The following is a 20,054-nucleotide window of genomic DNA, read 5'->3' as shown; positions in this document are numbered from 1 at the left end:
TGTAAAGTGTTAATCCCATGTTTCATGAGCTGAAATAAAAGATCCCAGAAATGTTACATATGCACAAAAAGCTTATTTTGTGCACAAATTTGTTTACATCCATGTTAATGAGCATTTCTCCTTTGCCAAAATAATCCATCTACCTGACAGGTATATCAAGAATCTGATTAAACAGCATGATCATTACACAGGCGCACATTGTGCTGGGGATCGTAAAAGGCCACTCTAATATGTGCAGTTTTGTCACACAACACAATGCCACAGATGTCTCAAGTTTTGAGGGAGCATGCAATTGGCATGCTGACTGCATTAATTAATGTCCACCAGAGCTGTTGCCAGAAAATGAAATGTTAATTTCTCTACCATAAGCACCTCCAACATTGTTTTAGAGTATTTGGTAGTACGTCCAACCGGCCTCACAACGTTGTGTGGGCGAGCGGTTTGCTGATGTCAATGTTGTGAACAGAGTGCCCCATGGTGGCGGTGGGGTTATGGTATGGGCAGGCATAAGCTATGGACAAAGAACACAATTACATTTTATCAATGGCAATTTGAATGCACAAAAAACTGTGACATGATCCTGAGGCCCATCGTGAGGCCCATTTTTTTTAAAGGTATCTGTCACCAACGATACATATCTCTATTCCCACTCTTGAAATCCATAGATTAGGGCCTAATTTATTTATTTCAACTGACTGATTTCCTCATATAAACTGTAACTCAGTAAAATCAAGGAAATTGTTGCATGTTGCGTTTATATTTTTGTTCAGTATTATATTCTACTATGCTACAACATTATATAGTACGTACTACACAAGGGATACTACAGTGCGTAGTCTGATAAATGATCAAGGGATACTCCAGTGTGTAGTATAGTATTCTACAGTATACTGCATCATTCTATACGTAACGGATGTGAAACGGCTAGTTTAGTTAGGTGTGTGCTAAATAGCGTTTCAATCGGTGACGTCACTTGCTCTGAGACCTTGAAGTAGTGGTTTCCCTTGTTCTGCAAGGGCTGCGGCTTTTGTGGAGCGATGGGTAACGATGCTTCGTGGGTGACTGTTGTTGATGTGTGCAGAGGGTCCCTGGTTCGCGCGAAGGTGACGGTCTAAAGTTATTACTGTTTACATATAGTAAGTACTGTAGTATCCTATAGCAAACTGAGTATGTTTGTAATTTGATGGGGTATTTTTATTTATTAGGATCTCCTGGCAGCGGCTACTCTTCCTGGTGTCCAAACAGGAAACAAAACAATAAATAAAATACATACATATAATATAATATACATAACACTACAAAATGTCCTGTTTCTGCCACACGCTTCAGAAACAGGAGATTGCTCCAATCCTGTGAGCCAGGCCACTTACAGTTTTACTGTCTTTGGTGAAGACCATAGGTCGACTTCTTGTATAAGTGAGAATGAGCGATAACACTTGGAATCTAAAGCAGTAAGCGAACAGTTTACTGACTTAATACATTCACACATTTATCTCCAAAGCGTTCAGCCAGTGTATCCTCAATCAGACACTGGAACGCTCTGTTTGATATAGAATAAATCTAACTCTGAATGTTGTACTTTTATTGCACATTGCTTACTTTACAGTGTGCATTATATAATTTAAAATACAAAATGTTTATTATTGGGTTGTTCATAGGCCACAATTGGGGGATTTAACTTTTTTCTGTGGGGGTTCACACTTTAATCGTAAAATGACAGTTCAGGGTAGTTGGCAATCGAATATGTTGAATGGCATTACCAAAGATTGTGTGGTACTGTAGGTTTAGTAATTGTTTGTGGCCTTATTGTTTTTAGTGGCCTACCCTTTGGGACGTATACTACTGAGCATGCTAAAAGGAAGTATCGCGCACAACCAATTGAATTAGTCTATTTCTCGACGCAGCCTTCTTCTCTACTAACGTTGTGAAAAACCTTCCTCCACACTTATCAAATAGGCTAGTTTCTGAGTCGAATTTATCCAGACTTCTTATTTGATTACACATCAATCTGTAATCACAAACCAGTAAATCATTCATAGTAAGAAACGCCGTATATTGTTTCATTTAAATGTGGATTATATAAATAGGGCTCTTCACGAAGGAGGACGAGGGATCGAGGGACGCCGCCATATTTGCTCTTGCTAGCTAGTGCACTACAAGATACGGGCTTTGTTTCGAGTACCCTTCAATTTAGTACCCTTGTATTTGTTCATGATGGATGCGATGGATAAAAGACCTTTTGGTGCAGAATATAACTATAAAAGTAAGTGTTTGCTATTGTTAAAATTGAATGTCGTTTTCAAATACAATGTTAATATTGTTAATGCCATAATGTTAACCATGTTATTTTGCGACGTCGCTGAGTTGGGGTCTGTCAAAGTTATGCTTGTGCTGACGGATTAACACTTGTATTTTTCCCCAATAAGTGTCGGAAAATGACATATCCAGATTAATAAAATTGCGTGCAACGAATGACGCCATCTTCACTGGGAAGAGAAACTCTGCCATGCCTGCCTGGAGGTGAGTGAGAGTGATACAATGATGCACTACTAGTGAATGTTCTGTTTGTTGGTTTGATATCCCCAGCACAGTTTGTTTTGGCTTTTATCTGTACCTCAAAATGACCTGTCACATGCCATTTGTTGACTGTAATTGATGTCTAAGGAAAACATTTGATTCATTTAATTGATTCATCAATGTTGATTCACTGACTCACTGATGTGCTTTTACTAACAATGTTATTTGAAAAAGCCCTCCGCGAAGGTCATTGTATTAAGAGCTGGTTATGAAGATGAAACCCTATCTGTAGTATCTGACTTGTCTCACTTTGATTCCACAGAGCAATGTTAGTAGAGTTGGGTCTCGAAGGGAAGCTTACAACCGGGCAATTGAAAAAAAAGTGGGAAAACCTTAAAAAGAAATATAAGGTAATGATTATGAATCCATGTGAGAGCAGGCAACAGCCTTGGTCCTAGTGCAACATGTATTCTCTTTTGTTTGAATTCAGTCTCTTAAACACAGATTCCAGGCTTTTGTTCCAGTTAAGTACTAACCTGGTTCAACTAGTCAAAGGCTCAATGATGTGTTGAATCAAGTGTGTCATAAGGCCTGCCTGGAATAAACTCCAGCAAACCCAAGACCAATCTAGAGCTTTAATCTTATTGTACCCCTTGTCCCTTTTTCTGTGTAGGATTTTAAGTACCCTCCTCTTGGCATGGAGAAAGTCAATCCAATGTCTTGGCGTTGGTTTCACCTCATGGACGATGCCATCGAGGGCCGCCTAGCTGGGTCTGCCCGTATCCTAAACCCTTCACTGTTTGATTTTGGGGAAGTTGGGGACGTTTCATTTGCGTCCTCTCCCACTACCTCTCCCATAGCCAACAAGAGACTATGTATGAGGCCGGAGGGAGGTGAGGGAACAAACATTTTTGAGTTCTGGGCCAAGGCACAGCTGGGGGATAGTGTTGGTGCTGCGAGCACGGTAGCAGATGGACAGGTGGCATACACAGACGCAGCTACAGAGGAGATCCGGAGGGCAGCAGTGGAGTGCGAGAGGGCCCTGCGAGAGGAGGGCAGGGGTGCAGCTCAGAATGAGAGGGCCGCGCCTGACAAGATGCCAGTGGGTGGGTACGGGAGGACCATGGCTGAGGATGTGGAGACTATAGCTGAAGACGGAAGAGCCATGTTGGTGAGAAACCCTGGCAGGAACATTGAGAGGGAGACTGCTGAACTAGAGAGGCAGATAGCAGATTTGGAGAAGGAGCGAGAAGTGTTAGAGAGGGAGCAGGCAGACTTTGACAGGGAGAGATTGATACTGGACAGAGAGAGGGATGTGGTGAGCAGAGAGCGGGTGGCTGTTGAGCGAGGCAGAGCTTCACTAGACAAGGACAGAGCAGCGATGGACAGGGAGCGAGCAGCAATGGAACGGGAGCGAGCCATACTGGACAGGGATAGGGCGTCAATCGAGAGAGAGAGGGCAGAGCTGCAGAAAGAAAAGGAAGCCCAAATGAAAAGCAAGGTTTCCAGGAACAACGGCTCCACTGATGTGGAACTGGACTCATCCACTATAGAAAAAAGAGAGAAACTGCTTTCCATATTTGAGAGACTTGTTGATAAGCTGTGAAAGATGAACAATAAGGTTGAATAGGTGAAGGATGTACTGTAGGTGAGAGTGCGCACAAGTCATAAACAGGTTTCTATGTCACCAGTCCCCTATCATTTTGTGATCATTTTAGTTTAACCCGCACACACAGGGAGTGCAAAGTCATTCAATTGGTGCTGGCTGTAATGAGCATTGAGTGCGTTTGTGTGAGGTTGCACCCTGAAAGAGAAGCTGCTACAATGTTTATTGCGCTCATTTCATTTTTTTGCTTGCAGTGTGTATGTATAAATATCAGTCAAGTTTGGACACACCTACTCATTCAAGGGTTTTTCTTAATTTTTTATTTTCTACATTGTAGAATATGGTGAAGACATCAACACTGACATAACACATGGAATCATGTAGTAACCAAATAAGTACTAAACCAATCAAAATATATTTTTGATTCTTCAAAGTAGTCACCCTTTGCCTTGATGACAGCTTTGCACACTCTTGGCATTCTCTCAACCAGCTTCACCTGGAATGCTTTTCCAATAGTCTTGAAGGAGTTCCCACATATGCTGCACACTTGCTGGCTGCTTTTCCTTCACTCTGTGGTCAAACACATCCCAAACCATCTCAACTGAGTCGGGTGATTGTGGAGGCCAGATCATCTGATGCAGAACTCCGTCACTCTTCTTCTTGGTCAAATAGTCCTTACTCAGCCTGGAAGTGTGTTATGGTTCATTGTCCTGTTGGAAAACAAATTATAGTCCCACTAAGCGCAAACTAGATGGGATGGCGGATTGCTGCAGAATGCTGTGGTAGCCATGGTGGTCAGGTATGCCTTGAATTCTAAAGAAATCACTGGCAGGGTCACCAGCAAAGCACCATCACACCACCTCCATGCTTCACAGTGGGAACCACACAGCGGCGATCATCCATTCACCTACTCTGAGTCTCACAAAGACACAGTGGTTGGAACCGAAAATCTCAAATTTGGTCTGACCAAAGGACACATTTTCACCGGTCTAATGTCCATTGCTCGTGTTTCTTGGCCCAAGCAAGTCTCTTCTTATTGGTGACCTTTTAGGAAAGGCTTCTTTGCAGCAATTCGACCATGAAGGCCTGATTCATGTAGTCTCCTATGAACAGTTGATGTTAAGATGTCTTTTACTTGAACTCTGAAGCGTTTCTTTGGGCTGCAATCAACTGCTGATTTCTGAGTCTGGTAACTCAAACTTATCCCCTGCAGCAGAGGTAACTCTAGGTATTTATTTCCTGTGGCAGTCCTCATGAGAGCCAGTTTCATCATAGCGCTTGGCGGTTTTTGCGACTGCACTTGAAGAAACATTCAAAGTTCTTTTAAGTTTTCCACATTGACTGACCATGTCGTAAAGTAATGATGGACTGTCGTTTCTCTTTGCTTATTGGAGCTGTTCTTGCCATAATATGGACTTGGTCTTTTACCAACTAGGGATATCTTATGTATGCCACTCCTACCTTGTCACAACACACCTGATTGGCTCAAATGCATTAAAAAGGAAACATTCCACAAATTAACTTGTAACATGGCACTGCTGTTGAATTTAAATGCATTCTAGGTGACTACCTCATGAAACTGGTTGAGACAATGCCACGAGTGTGTAAAGCTGTCATCAAGTCAATGGGTGGCTACTTTGAAGAATCTCAAATATGAAATATTTTCTTTTGTGTAACACTTTTTTTGGTTACATGATTTCATAGTTTTGATGTCTTCGCTATTATTCTACAATGTAAGAAATAGTGAAAATTTTAAAAACCTGGGAAAAAAAACTCCAAACTTGACTGGTACTGTATATACAGTGCATTCGCAAAGAACTCGGACACCTTCGCTTTTTCCAAATTTTGTTACCTTACAGCATTATTATAAAATGGATTAAATATAAAATCCTCATCAATCTATACACAATACCCTCGAATGACAAAGCGAAAACAGGTTTTTATTTATTAAACATATGTAAATAAGGTACCTGTTTTGTAAGTATTCAGACCCGTTGCTATGAAACTCAATTGAGCTCAGGTGCATCCTGTTTACATTGATCATCCTTGAGATGTGTCTACAACTTGGAGTCCACCTGTGGTAAATACAAATCATGTCCAATCAATTGAAAAGGCACAGACCTGTCTATATAAGGTCCCACAGTTGACAATGCATGTTCAAAATAATTGTCAGTAGAGCTCCGAGGCACGATTGTGTCGAGGCACAGATCTGGGGAAGTGTGCCAACAAATGTCTGCAGCATTGAAGGTCCCCAAGAACACAGTGGCCTCCATCATTCTTAAATGGAAGAAGTTTGGAACCACCAAACTGATATCAGGGGAGAAGGCCCTTGGTCAGGGAGGTGACCAAGAACACGATGGTCACTCTGACAGAGCTCCAGAGTTCCTCTGGAGATGGGAGGACAACCATCTCTGCAGCACTCCACCAATCAGGCCTTTATGGTAGAGTGGCCAGATGGAAGCCACTCTTCAGTAAAAGGCACATGACAGCCTGCTTGGAGTTTGCCAAAAGGCACCTAAAGGGCTCAGACCATGATCAACATGATTCTCTGGTCTGATGAAACCAAGATTGAACTATTTGGCCTGAATGCCAAGCGTTACATCTGGAGGAAACCTGGCACAATCCCTACGGTGAAGCATGGTGGTGGCAGCATCATGCTGTGGGGGATGTTTTTCAGCGGCAGGGACTGGGAGACTAGTCAGGGTCGAGGGAAAGATTAACAGAGCAAAGTACAGAAAGATTCTTGATGAAAACCTGCTCCAGAGCGCTCAGCCTGGGATAAGGTTCACCTTCCAACAGGACAACGACCCTAAGCATAAAGCCAAGACAATGCAGGATTGGCTACAGGACAAGTCTCTTAATGTCCTTGAGTGGCCCAGGGAGAGCCCGGACTTGATCCTGATCGAACATTTCTGGAGAGCTTGAGGTAATCTGCTGAGAAGAATGGGAGAAACTCTCCAAATACAGGTGCCAAGCTTGTAGCTTCATACCCAAGAAGATGCAAGGCTGTAATCTCTGCCAAAGGTGCTTCAACAAAGTACTGAGTAAAGGGTCTTATGTAAATGTGATATTTCATTTTTTTTCATTATTCTTTTTATAAATGTGCAAAGAAATTATTTAAACCTGTTTTTGAGTTGAGTTGCCCATGATGGGGTATTGTGTGTGTGTGTGGGAAAAAACACATTTTTTAAAATTAATTTTAGAATAAGGCTGTAACGTAACAAAATGTGGATAGTCAAGGGGTATGAATACTTTCCGAATGCTGTGTGTGTGTAATATACGTCATCCACACCACTTGATAGGCAGCTCTATACAATACTATTTAAATGTTTACACTGGCAGAAATTACAGTCTGTTCCCTAGGTGCATTTGTTAAAGTGCATTTGGCAATTATTTGTATGTTCTGTTCGACCTGCCAGAGTGCCCGTGTAATGCTATACTGATAATAAAGCCTACACTTTTTTTTAGACATTCCTGTAGTTGTCATATACTGCTATTACTACCCATGTAATTACCCTGTACCAAGCTAGTAAATATAGTCCTTTACAGTAAGCACTAGGCAACGGCCTATATTTACATACCTGGTACAATGTAATGTTCCTCTATATCACCTTGGAATAATACCACCCACTGACACCTTGTCAAAATGTTCTGGTAATTTCATTATTTACTTTTAAAGGGTGCTTGAATCTTGCAACGGGAAGGGATCACTGCCAATACTTCATGTTCCAACCAAGGTGTATGAATTGGGGAGCAAACCCGGAGAGAGAAATAAAACTTTATTGTGAAAAGGAGAACCAACGCATTTTTGGCTTTCAGGGTTTTTATAGTAATAAGTCATGAGGCTTTTAAAATGACCTCCGGGACCGATAAAGAATATACTAATAAAAACGTGGTTGGTTAAAACCGTTGTTGCAAGATGAACCAATCGATTGTTATTAGCAAAGACTGACCAATAGATTGTGATAAAATGTGGAACTGACCAAGAGAACAGGTATATATGCTTTCAACATGTTCTATTGGTCAGTACAACGGTCTATGCTAAGTACAATTGGTCCGTTGATTGGAGGCTTCCAAAGGTGTCCCGATCCCTGCAAAGGCTCACATTAGCTCCTGCCATTCAAACTGTACCGTGCCACCAGTCAACTCAACAAGGAAGTTCCTGTTGCCAGACTGGAGGAGATGATGGGTAGACTGGGCAGAGATTGAGGGTCGAGTGTGCTGATGTGTACCTGCTGTGTATCATGGTCCAAGGATATTCCAGCACGCTCGTGTCTTTATTCACTCCAATTGTCCAGTCATGTTTGAGGTGAGATAGTAGTGCCATGCAGGGGAACTGTGTTCTGGTACAGGCCCAAAGTTGGTGGTGTAGATGGTGACTAGGCTGGGTTTGGGAATGGAACCCATGATCCCCATGGGCATGTTCTACCAACTGAGCCACAGAGAACCAAAGAGTTTCTCGTTACCCTTTTCCATTTGTTGGTCCATCTCACGTCATCCTGGATCCCAGCAGTTTAATATCAGATGTTTGCAGTGTCCCATTTAGTTACTAGGGTTCCAAAGGGGGTGTGTTGTTTGTAAAGCAAACATGCATTGCTTTGCACTTGTTTGGGTTGAGCTGCGTGGAGTGCTCATCTACCTAGGAGTGCAACTTTTCTAGACCACGTTGAAGGCTGGAAAGCTTCCCCACTCTAATGCACTCTGCAATGTTCATGTCATCAATATATTTCCACCTATGAGCGAACTTCTGAAGTACGCTGTGGATGAGGGCCAGGAAGACAAGGGGTCCAAGAAGTGGACCTTGAGTCACTCCACAGGTCAGATGTTGCCATGGTGAAAGGGTGCCTTAGTACCTCACTCTCTGCTTCCTTTTGGAGAAGAAGCCACAGCCCAGGGGAGAAGGGGCCCTGACTCCTAGCTGAATCAGGCACTTTGTTACCACTGTATTATACATTTTGTTGAAGGCTTAAGCAAAATCTGCTGTTACTATAGTGCATATATAATGGTCTTACTTGCATCAGTGGATTTTACATAATGTATGACCAAGACATCTGTCGTCGACCTGCCCTTTTTGCATCCAAACTGTCTTGGGTCAAGCTTGTGGCCGATGTCCTCCATTATCCAATCGATGGCAAAACTGTCGGCCACCTTAGCTCTAGTATTCCAGACTTGTTCCAGTGTTCCACAGATGTAATGGCTGTAGACCCATTCAGTCTGTGTTCATGACGTTTCTTAATTATATTTACTTCTGTCTCAAAGACGCCCAAGTTCCGACCGAGAAATGAGAGCTGTAAACAGTGGATGTTCCAATTCTCACGCTGGCAGTCCATTTAAAAAAAGGGAAATGGCATTATGACCATTACAATTCCACAGTAGCAGTACAATGTTATTTTGTTGTTTGACAGATATAGTGACAATATAGGTCTTTAAAGAAGAATCATAAATTAAGGATAACAAATAATTTGACCTTATCTAAGAGTATGTTTTAAATAGAATATAGCCTATATTTGTGACTTTAAGTGTATTTAGATCACATCGATAAAAAGACAGCATATCTTTTGGTTTACTGAATGATTTATGTTACCACCAGAACTGCATGGCGGTGTAGGGAGAGTTAGGAGAGGTATGGCCATTCACCTCTTGTGAATGCCACTTGGGTTCACTTCCCTACAACAGGGATTGAACCCACATGGAGCCATGTAGGTATGTTATTAACAATCATTAGATACACATTTCACATGGAAAGTGAAGTCAACATAACATAGTAATATTTTGCCCAAATAATACACATTCTACCCAAATAAATACTATAATAAATGGTGAATTGAAATTACTTTCTTTTGCAGTTGTTCATACTGCAATGTTTGATCTGTCCATGTTATTTTGTTAATCCGGGCATTGTTCATGATAAAGTGTCTTTTGAAATTAACATTTTTACAGTTTTTGGTTAGAAAGGAATAGCATTCACATATTTTTACAAGTACTCCAAATGAAGGCATGATCATGGCTGGGATGAGGGTTTAGGATGTAATAATAGAGACAGTTTTCTGTCATGGTAGGGCAGTATGCGTCACGTGTCTCCATGACCCTGTAGGCTTAACCCTCAATGCTGTTGAGGCTCTATGTTCCACTAGGAACTCAATTTGTTGGGGCATGGACTCTACTAGGTATCAAAAGCTCTCCACAGGGATGCTGGATGTCCTTTGGGTGGTGGATCATTCTTGATAAACACAGGAAACTGTTGAGTGTGGAAAAACCAAACGGCGTTGCAGTTCTTGACACAAACCGGTGCGCCTGGCATCTACTACCATACACAATCCATGTCTCAATGCTTAAAAATCATCCTTTAACCTGTCTTCTCCCCTTCATCTACACTAATTGAAGTGGATTTAACCAGCGAACTCAATAAGGGATAATAGCTTCACCTAGATTCACCTGGTCAGCAGTATATGCCAGGGAAAGAGCAGTTCATAATGTGTTGTGTACTCTGTGTATATGACTTTACAAATGTCAAGTTTATTCAAATTACAGTTTAAATACTTTTTTCCCTTAATGGACCTGTCCGTACACACTCAAGGTGTACAACTGATATTTAAAGCATTTGGCACCGGCTGTGTAAATATGTTGTGCCAAACAACTTATGAGCGTGTATGTGGACAATATGTGTTTGTTTTTCAGGTTGAAGTTGCCCTCCATCCAGCCCTCCTCAAGAGTAGGAGTGAGGAGAATGATATCAAGTCAAATGTGTGTATTTACAGGTATGTTACTTCAATATGAACAAATCTAAAGTCAGATGTGTCTTCTACATTAAACATTTAATTTAATTGATTGGACCATGGGAAAGGTATAAACCATAAACCATGTTATAAACTGATTGACCTCATAAACCATATAAACAAGTGTGAAAACAGTTCATATACTGTATGAAAAACTACCTGATTAAATAAACTATTTTATGAAACCCTTGACTAAGACTGATGAATCCCTGAAATTCAAAATGAGAAAAATATATTGTTCCTTCATAGACCGATTGCTTTGTGAGGTTGAACCAACCTTTTGTTGGTGTCTCCATATTCTCAGAAAGAGGAACATTGGCAAATCTGAATAGCTAAGGCCTGACAAAATACGAACTCTATATCCCGTGGTATACATCCTGGGGTTTACCAAGGACCTCCATTATTACTGTCATCACCATAGCAGCCAGATAACTTCCGATGCAAGACTCCAAGCCAAACATACTGCAAGCTAAATATGTTGAATAGCAGGTTTATTCATAGGGTAACAGTCATCATGACTCCCTAATGGATTACAAAGAAAACCTTCTAGAATGACATGGACCACTTTTATCCAAAGATGAATGGCTTTAAACAGCCTTTCTCTCATGATGTATATAGTATGTGTCATAAGTTAAGTTGGGAACCACTATGTCATATCTCATAACATGTTTAACCATCATGTGACACCTGTCCTTATTCTCATTACACAAAGGGCTGTGAAAAAAATGAACACTATATTTTAGGACGTAAACCAAACCCGAGATATCAATCACTGTTGGTCCATCCTGTTCTGATCTAATGAGATGGATGTAATGGAGGACAGAAACATGCAGCTGGGCACCTCCCTGAAAACCACTACTGAATTGGGGGAAGGTTGGAGTACATTAATATTTCACGGGTTGGGCATGATATTCCATGTCAGACTCATCAATGCCACTTTTCTTAACATATTAGACCCCTAAGGTTGTTAATTAACCCATTTTAAGCTCATATGACTTAGATTTTGATAGAACGCTGAAAACCTCAGCCGTTTCTCGTACTTACATTAAAATAATGGACAAAAAGATAGGGTGGTGCAAATTAAAAAAATGTATGAGTAGTCTTGAGCGAATAACATGAAATCCCACTTTTGTATGTGCAATAGGTTACGAAAAGTAGCAATTTAACATGACCTTATGGTAAGAGTGAGAGTTACAGATGTAATGATGACCTGAGACAAGACGATTGGATTATTATTTACATCATTTAATTCAAGTGCTGAAATAAAAATATGAATGAAGAAAAGATCCACGGAATCGTGATCCAAAACGGAATGTTACTTGGTTGTATCGAAGTTACACTGTGAAAAACATGTGATTATTTGGCTTTGTATTCAGACACATCATTCCCTGCTCTTAAGCAAGAGACCTGAGCTCATTACATCTTCCATGGTCTTAATGACTTAAATGGATCAAGTTTAGACCAGTTCAAAGCCAGGCTGAAACTCTCCCCCAAAAGAGTCTATCAATATGATCATATTGCCCTGTCAGGTTAGAATGTGGTTTAAACATCAAGAAGTAAAACTGTGGGTTAAATGAGACCTCTGTTGTAGTGGTGATTTTAGCATGTAAATCTTGGTGGGGCAAACAAAAAATATATATTTTTAGATACATGCCAGCAAACCCACGATAAAACACAAAAAAATACATTAATTGCACTATAACGGTGACAAACGGTGCCCACACACCGTTAGGGCCTACATAAAGCTGCCCCAACAGCAGAGTCCCAATAGCTGCCCCAACAACTTACCATTGGTACTCCTGGATATCAGCGGAGCCTTGTCTGGCATCGAAACAGTTTATTCAGCCTCATTTACTGCCTTTAAAAAAACATAGCTAATATGGCTGACTTACTTTAACAAATGTGGTTTCTAATGACAATTGAGATATACAAATTATGGCCTAAGGGGACGACGAGCGGATAAGAGGCAAACTGTAATTTTGATTAAGACATTAATGAGCGAGCTACGACGGATGTAGTCAATATAACTATTTGTTTAACACTTTTGAAATGTATAGCGACAGAATTCAGAACACGGGCCATTCTTACAGTATTCTCCCTGTACACCATGTCAGAACCATCGGATAAATAAAGGGGGCATATAAGCAGACAATGAAAGCTCGTAATATATTTCATTACATTTACTACATTTGCACCACCAAGTCAGAACAGTAGGCAAAATTAAGAGGGGAAAATATACCAAATTATCAGGGTGAGGCACATGGGCTACTAACGGGCTACTAACAGTTTACTACACAACATACACTTAGAGTAAACATTTCTCTCTGGCATATTACATAATTTATGCAGCAGCAGGCTCACCTTGTTGTGCTGCTCTCACTTGAACAGGAAGGTGGTGTGGCGGGTCCTTCATGGGCAAATTTTGTCATCAAATTCTGGCATTCTCAGGATGTGGTGTTTAAGACAACAGGGAACTCTGAAAAAAACAGGGTCGAATCATGATGACGTCAGTGATATTCAGGTTGTAGCTCCAGAAAGAGGCCCAGAGTTTCCAACTTACAATTCAGAGTTGTATTTTTCCAGTTGGAGCTCATTTTTTCGTGAGTTCCCAGTTGTCTTGAACTCACTGAAGTCAGATTTCCCAGTTCTGAGTTAAGTTGTTTCTGCAAGGCAGAAATCATGCTGGATTGACAGCATGGCCAATGTTGAATGCTTAACATTTTAAGCTTGGAAAAGAGACCCTTAAACCGAGAATTAGGACTTCACACCCACAACAAATGATTGTGGGGGCTGTCTTGTTAGACTTCTGTGCAGCTTTTGACATTATTGATCATAGTCTGCTGCTGGAAAAACTTGTGTTATGGCTTTACACCCTCTGCTTTAATGTGGATAAAGAGTTACTTGTCTAAGAGAACACAGAGGGTGTTCTTTAATTGAAGCCTATCAAATATAATCCAGTTAGAATCAGGAATTCCCCAGGGTAGCTGTTGAGAGCCCTTTTTCAATTTTTACTAACGACATGCCACTGACTTTGAGTAAAGCCCGTTTCTATGTATGCGTATGACTCAACACTATACACGTCAGCTACTACAGTGACTGAAATGACTGCAACTCAACAAAGAGCTGCAGTTAGTTTCAGAGTGGGTGGCAAGGAATAAGTTAGCCCTAAATAATTCTGAAACTAAACGTATTGTATTTGGAACAAAACACTCACTAAATTCTAAACCTCAACTAAATCTTGTAATAAATAATGTGGAAATTGAGTAAGTTGAGATGACTAAACTGCTTGGAGTAACATTAGCTTGTAAACTGTCATGGTCAAAAGATATTAATGCAGTAGTAGCTAAGATGGGGAGAAATCTGTCTATAATAAAGCGATGCTCTGCCTTCTTCACAACACTATCAACCAGGCAGATCCTACAGGTCCTAGTTTTGTCGCACCTGGACTACTGTTCAGTTGTGTGGTTAGGTGCCACAAAAAAAGGACTTAGGAAAATTGCAATTGGCTCAGAACAGGGCAGCACGGCTGGCCCTTGGATGTACACAGAGAGCTAATATTAATAATATGCATGTCAATCTCTCCTGGCTGAAAGTGAAGGAGAGATTGTCTTCATCACTGCTTGTATTTATGAGAGGTATTGATAAGAGAATTATGTTCTCCGGGTACATCTCCCAATTTAATTATATTACTCTCAGTCTGCAAACCAGAATTTGTAAGATCCTGGTCGAATGAAACAGACGGAGGCCCAGCTAAATAGTCAAAAAGGTTTATTCACGGGAACGTTCTAAAGTCAAGAATACAAAACAATTCATTTTATACTGACTTCTCACTCCCACACATTCACACAACCATATGCACACACATACACACACAAACAGACGCACATACCCACACACACATACAGACGCACACACATGTCCTGCTACGCACACACTGTCTGTCTCACTACCCAGCCGACAGAGATAGTGACATTGTCCTTGAGACGTACTCCCCGTTCTCTCCCAAATCTCTAGTCAGGTCGGCACCGAGCTCAGACAGTCTGTGTTTAAAATACAATAAAGACATATTGTTTTACCCTAATTCTGACTAGGACTACACATTTATTGATTATGATTGTATACATTCTAATCAATTCCATACAATTATATGTTTTAGGGCGGAATATTCAAATCATTCAATTAACAGACAATTCTCACCTATCAGGTGAATGTTGAATGCACCGAGCTGTCTGTTTTAAATCGTGGTGCACAGCTCGGACACACATGCATACCCCGCAAGACATACCACAAGAGGTCTCGTCACAGTCCCCAAGTTCAGAACAGACTATGAGAGGGACACAGTACTACATAGAGCCATGACTACTGACACAAGCAGTAAAATTTGATTTAAAAAACACCTTATGGAACAGCGGGGACTGTGAAGCAACACAAACATTGGCACAGACACTTGTGCGCGCGCACACACACACACACACACACACACACACACTATACATACACATGGATTTAGTACTGTAGATATGTGGTAGTGGTGGAGTAAGGGCCTGAAGGCACACAGTGTGTTGTGAAATCTGTGAATGTATCGTAATGTTTTAAAATTGTATAAACTGCCTTAATTTTGCTGGACCCCAGGAAGAGTAGCTGCTGCTTTGGCAGCAGCTAATGGGGATCCATAATAAATACAAATACACTGAATAGCAGGCTAGTGATTGCTTTACAATGCTTGCAATATAGCCACTGATTACTTCCAAACTACTCTTTGTTGAATTTGCGATTTCCAACTAGTTGTGTAATGTTTATGGCCGATGAGCACCTCTGTAATTTCTCTTCATTATTTCTCTTCATATGACAAGGATTACAAAGGATTTACCAGTAGATTGTCAACTTGATTCATGATGATGACTGCTACCTTGCTAGCTATGATTTTGAAAGTATGGCGTTGACATGATCAGTCCAATCAAAGCTGCAGTAGATATAACGTGATTTGACGTCATTTTATCTGTGGCCAATGACATTGAGCCTTTTTGGATGGGACGTCTAATGTAAACTCTATGGCAGCACCCAAGGGGATTTAATTTTTGATCTCTACCCTTATACAGTATTTGGCGGTGACGTAGTATCTCCATGAGTGACTGAACAATGAGCCAATCACAGCGTGACTAGAGAACATTACCAACCCCTACGCTCTGTATTTTCTTGTTTGTTATTTTACATTGTTTGCAAACTGATATGTGACATGTATATGTGACAATGCCAAAATACCATGCAAAAATATGTATTTATTTTTGCTAGAAAAGTGTGGTCGAAATGACGGGTCGCCACTGCTCTGTGGGTTAACTGAGACCTGCCTTGCATGTAAGTCTATCTCTCGTGAGGTATTAGCTACAGTATCTGCTGTACAGAAACTATTCCACAGTGGGTGGTAACCATATACACATAGTTCTGCAGTAGACTTATGATATAAAAACATCTGCTGCCAGTCAACATGCATGAGGACATGTCTGCCTGTCCTCTGATCATGCAGGTAACATCAGTGGATCAATCCTCTATACGTTGTCAAGGGGGAAGAATAATGAGTAAAAACGCTGTCCAAGCTCTGTCCCAATCCCAAACTAATATCACCCAGGAATACACTGGGTACGACACCTCTCCTTCAGCTCTCCACCTTTCCTTTCCTCTCTTCTTCTCTCCACTCTCATCCCAACCTAGGTCAAGTGACCTTCTCTGTTCACAATGGCATCAGTGACGGAACTCGAGGTTTATACATGGGGTGGCCAAGGTTACTTCAGGGGGTCCATAGACCAATTCAGAAAATGTGTGTATAACCCTAACCTGGCATCTAAGGAGCATGAATGAATCCTATGATTGCTGATTAGAGGTAGAAGTGATAATTCACTTAACCTGGAGTTCTTCGATGTGGCAGATAGTGTGGTCCAAAAAGGTTACTTCACTAGAATATTTTAACATACTATGAATAGATAGTGTCTCTGCCTCGGAACGGCAGCTCAATTTCTTTCTCACACACACACACTGTACTCACATACTGAAGAGACTTAGGTCACTCTGTTTTCATGAATATATAATCTGGGTCTTTAAGTGAACATCTAAAATATTTTCAGAAAATAAATCTCAAGCACCAAGGAGATAAGATAGCATTTTTGTTACATAAATTTGCATAGTTTATTTACAAAAAAACACTGCAATTTGACATACCAGGTACCAAACAGAAATGGACTTCAAAAATTTAAATAACTTTGGTGCCCATCAATATTACAAACTTACAGTAACATACTTATTCTCATATATATATTATGTTAACTAATAGCAAAGAAAACTTTTGGAATTGGCCAAATCAAGACCAAATTAAAACTGTGTGACATGATACCCTTTGGATTTATAATTTTAGAATGTCAGTGTACTAGCTAGTACACAGTGCAGGTTTGAATCATGACCAGAGAGACCACCTAAGTGCCAAATTATCATAGGTAGATTTAAAACAGCATAATTCTGAGGTTCTGGTGAGAACTGGCAAAATGTTTCACAAACTCATCCATGTTGAGGGAGCGTGCCCTCCTTAACTCAACAGATAATTTCTAGGTGACAACCTGTCATCAACCATTGTTGTTCTAAGGTGGATTTTAACCCATTTTAAAGCTGAGAAGCTTCTCTCGCAAGAAGCACTGCTGACTGGTGTAACAACAGAAATCTTAGGTCGAAATAGCTCAAGGAAGACCTCTTTATAAGGTTCGAGAAACACAACAAAGTCAAGGAGAGTAGACAGTCTGTCCCATCCACTTTTCTCTCCCCTATCAAGAAGCCACTTGCTTTAATGAACCTCATGTTTGAGGTCCTCTACATCTGACTCAAAGGTCTGAGCAAAGGCAAACAGAGGCTCCTCATTCTTGTATGTTGTACTCTTTGGGTTGAGAGACTGAACCCCTTGCATTATCTCACAATTCTTATTTGAAAAACGCCTCTGCAGCTCAGCTGTGAGACTGTCAAGCACCTGATAAAAGATAGCTCTTTGGAAGCTCTCACCATCACTTTGGTCACTATTTTTCTGTCCTACAGTGCTCATTGTCGAGTCGTGAAATCTTAAGCTTGTTTTAGGCTGTCTTTTACACACTGTTTATATACTTATTTTGCAATGCTCTGCCATCTCTTCAACCTCTTTCCATAGTTCTCCAAAGTGACCCTCACTTCTGTAGTCCTGTAATGTGTCTGTAAGGGCACCTACTAGATCCACAGCCCTTGATAGGTCAAGAGAGATTGATTGGAGCATGTCAGAAAGACATTTGGCATCACCAAGCACTTTACAAAAGGTAACCAAGAGCCCTATGAAATGTAAATCTGTCTGAGAAAGAAGGCCACTTGTCTCCACTGATCTATCACCACTAATTTCAAGTGTGATATGTCTCCTGTCTCAGACTCCAGTATTTATGCTACAGTAGTTTATGTGTCGGGGGGCTAGGATCATTCTGTTATATCTGGAGCATTTCTCCTGTCTTATTCGGTGTCCTGTGTGAATTTAAGTATGCTCTCCCTAATTCCCTCTTTCTTTCTCTCTGAGGACCTGAGCCCGAGGACCATGCCTGAGGAATACCTGGCCTGGAGACTCCTTGCAGTCCCCAGTCAACCTGGCCGTGCTGCTGCTCCAGTTTCAACTGTTCTGCTTGCGGCTATGGAACCCTGACCTGTTCACTGGGCGTGCTACCTGTGGCTTGTGTACTTAGCATTGCCACATGCATTCATCCTTTTCTCTATGACAAGGTCATGCTTTACTATTTCCTCTAAGATTGTCAAAAAAAATTACCGTTGTGAGAGTCAGACTCTCGATGACCTCTCTGAGCTATATATTGAGTGGCAGTTAATAGGAGCACATCTGCAATTGTTTTAATGTAAGTACAGTTTTCCTCCACTTTATTTTTCCGGTCCTCAATTCTGACATCTAACATTGAATTGCTGTCAATAGCCCTTTTATGCTGATTCCAAGCATACATAGCATTGATATGATGCTCTGCCTTCGCATGGAACTTAAACAGCACCTTTTTCCAGTTACAAAAACCTGACTGATGTGAAGGCAGATTCAGGTGTATTGGGCAGAGAAAAATGCCTACAGGAAAAACAATAAGTTGAATGTTGACTTAGAATATTCAAGGCATGATTTGTCCTTACACCAGGAGCTGTTGAAAGCCCTTTTCCTAGTACCATGCTGAGTTCTGGGAAACGTTTTCAATCATGGCAGTACAGGACCCTTGACTCTGGATCTTGAAATACATGTTAAATAATATGTTATATCTCTATGGAAATTTATAATGAAGGGATCCACAAGATTAGATACTAACAGCTGCTAAATAAAAATGTGTAGTTTCAAGTATAAGCCTGTCCTACCATTGGGTCCTTTTGGAACAGTATACCTGGTGCTTGATGCAGGTGGGAGGGGCTTGATGACATCTCCTGGCAGCTCTGGCTCACTGTCTTGTTCAGAGCCAGAGGTCTCAGTATCATCCCTTGATACATCTATTACATTAAAATAACACAAGAACCAGTACTGTATTATCACAATAAAAATGCCACAGCCATCAAAAGAAGAACACACATGAATCAACAACCAACACTTTAAAGTGAGACTTGGTCCTTCTGTAGCTCAGTTGGTAGAGCATGGCGCTTGTAACGCCAGGGTAGTGGGTTCGATCCCCGGGACCACCCATACGTAGAATGTATGCACACATGACAGTAAGTCGCTTTGGATAAAAGCGTCTGCTAAATGGCATATAACTTAATCTGAAAATAATTTATTACAAACTGAAGCTAAACTTAAATTCTGAACTCGGCATGTGACTGACTGCCTGGTTGATGGGGGTGGTAGACTGGGTCCTTGCAAATTCTGACCACACTGACTAGCCTCAGGTTAGGGAGCTGCTCTGGGGTCGGTAGGGATGCAAGGGCTGAGATCCGTTTGCACCTGATCTGCCCGTTTGTGCTTCTTTAGAAATTAGTCTCATAGCTCAAATTTCTGATCAATTTGATGTCATTTTAATTGACATTTTTTTTTGTACTTTTCTTTATAAAAACACGGACATTTCTAAGTGACCCCAAACGTTTGAACGGTAATGTATATAGAGATTGTTTCCAAAGTTTGATATCTTGGCATT

The 20,054-nt window shown here is 40.9% G+C and overlaps 1 protein-coding gene across 5 annotated transcripts; it reads left to right on the top strand.

Annotated features, from left to right (window-relative positions):
- Positions 1–1,052: 1,052 nt before the first annotated feature.
- LOC124002429 lies at positions 1,053–18,241 on the top strand. 5 transcript variants are annotated; one of them, XM_046309831.1, is made up of 6 exons: positions 1,202–2,263; positions 2,427–2,520; positions 2,840–2,927; positions 3,191–3,688; positions 10,802–10,881; positions 18,080–18,241. In XM_046309831.1, exons 1-6 carry the CDS (start codon positions 2,212–2,214, stop codon positions 18,090–18,092), a joined length of 825 nt encoding a protein of 274 aa, XP_046165787.1. In that variant the 5' UTR covers positions 1,202–2,211; the 3' UTR covers positions 18,093–18,241. The 5 variants fall into 5 exon arrangements, with proteins under 5 accessions (XP_046165770.1, XP_046165762.1, XP_046165787.1 ...); XM_046309806.1 differs by lacking the exons at positions 10,802–10,881; positions 18,080–18,241 and adding an exon at positions 1,058–1,136 and having other exon boundaries at positions 2,088–2,263; positions 3,191–4,521; XM_046309820.1 differs by lacking the exon at positions 18,080–18,241 and having other exon boundaries at positions 10,802–11,044.
- The last annotated feature ends 1,813 nt before the right edge of the window (positions 18,242–20,054 follow it).

Source organism: Oncorhynchus gorbuscha, linkage group LG02, assembly GCF_021184085.1.
Source record: "Oncorhynchus gorbuscha isolate QuinsamMale2020 ecotype Even-year linkage group LG02, OgorEven_v1.0, whole genome shotgun sequence".
Taxonomy (NCBI): domain Eukaryota; kingdom Metazoa; phylum Chordata; class Actinopteri; order Salmoniformes; family Salmonidae; genus Oncorhynchus; species Oncorhynchus gorbuscha.
The sequence above is the reverse complement of the archived record's forward strand: the minus strand, read 5'-3'. Positions and strand labels throughout refer to the sequence as shown.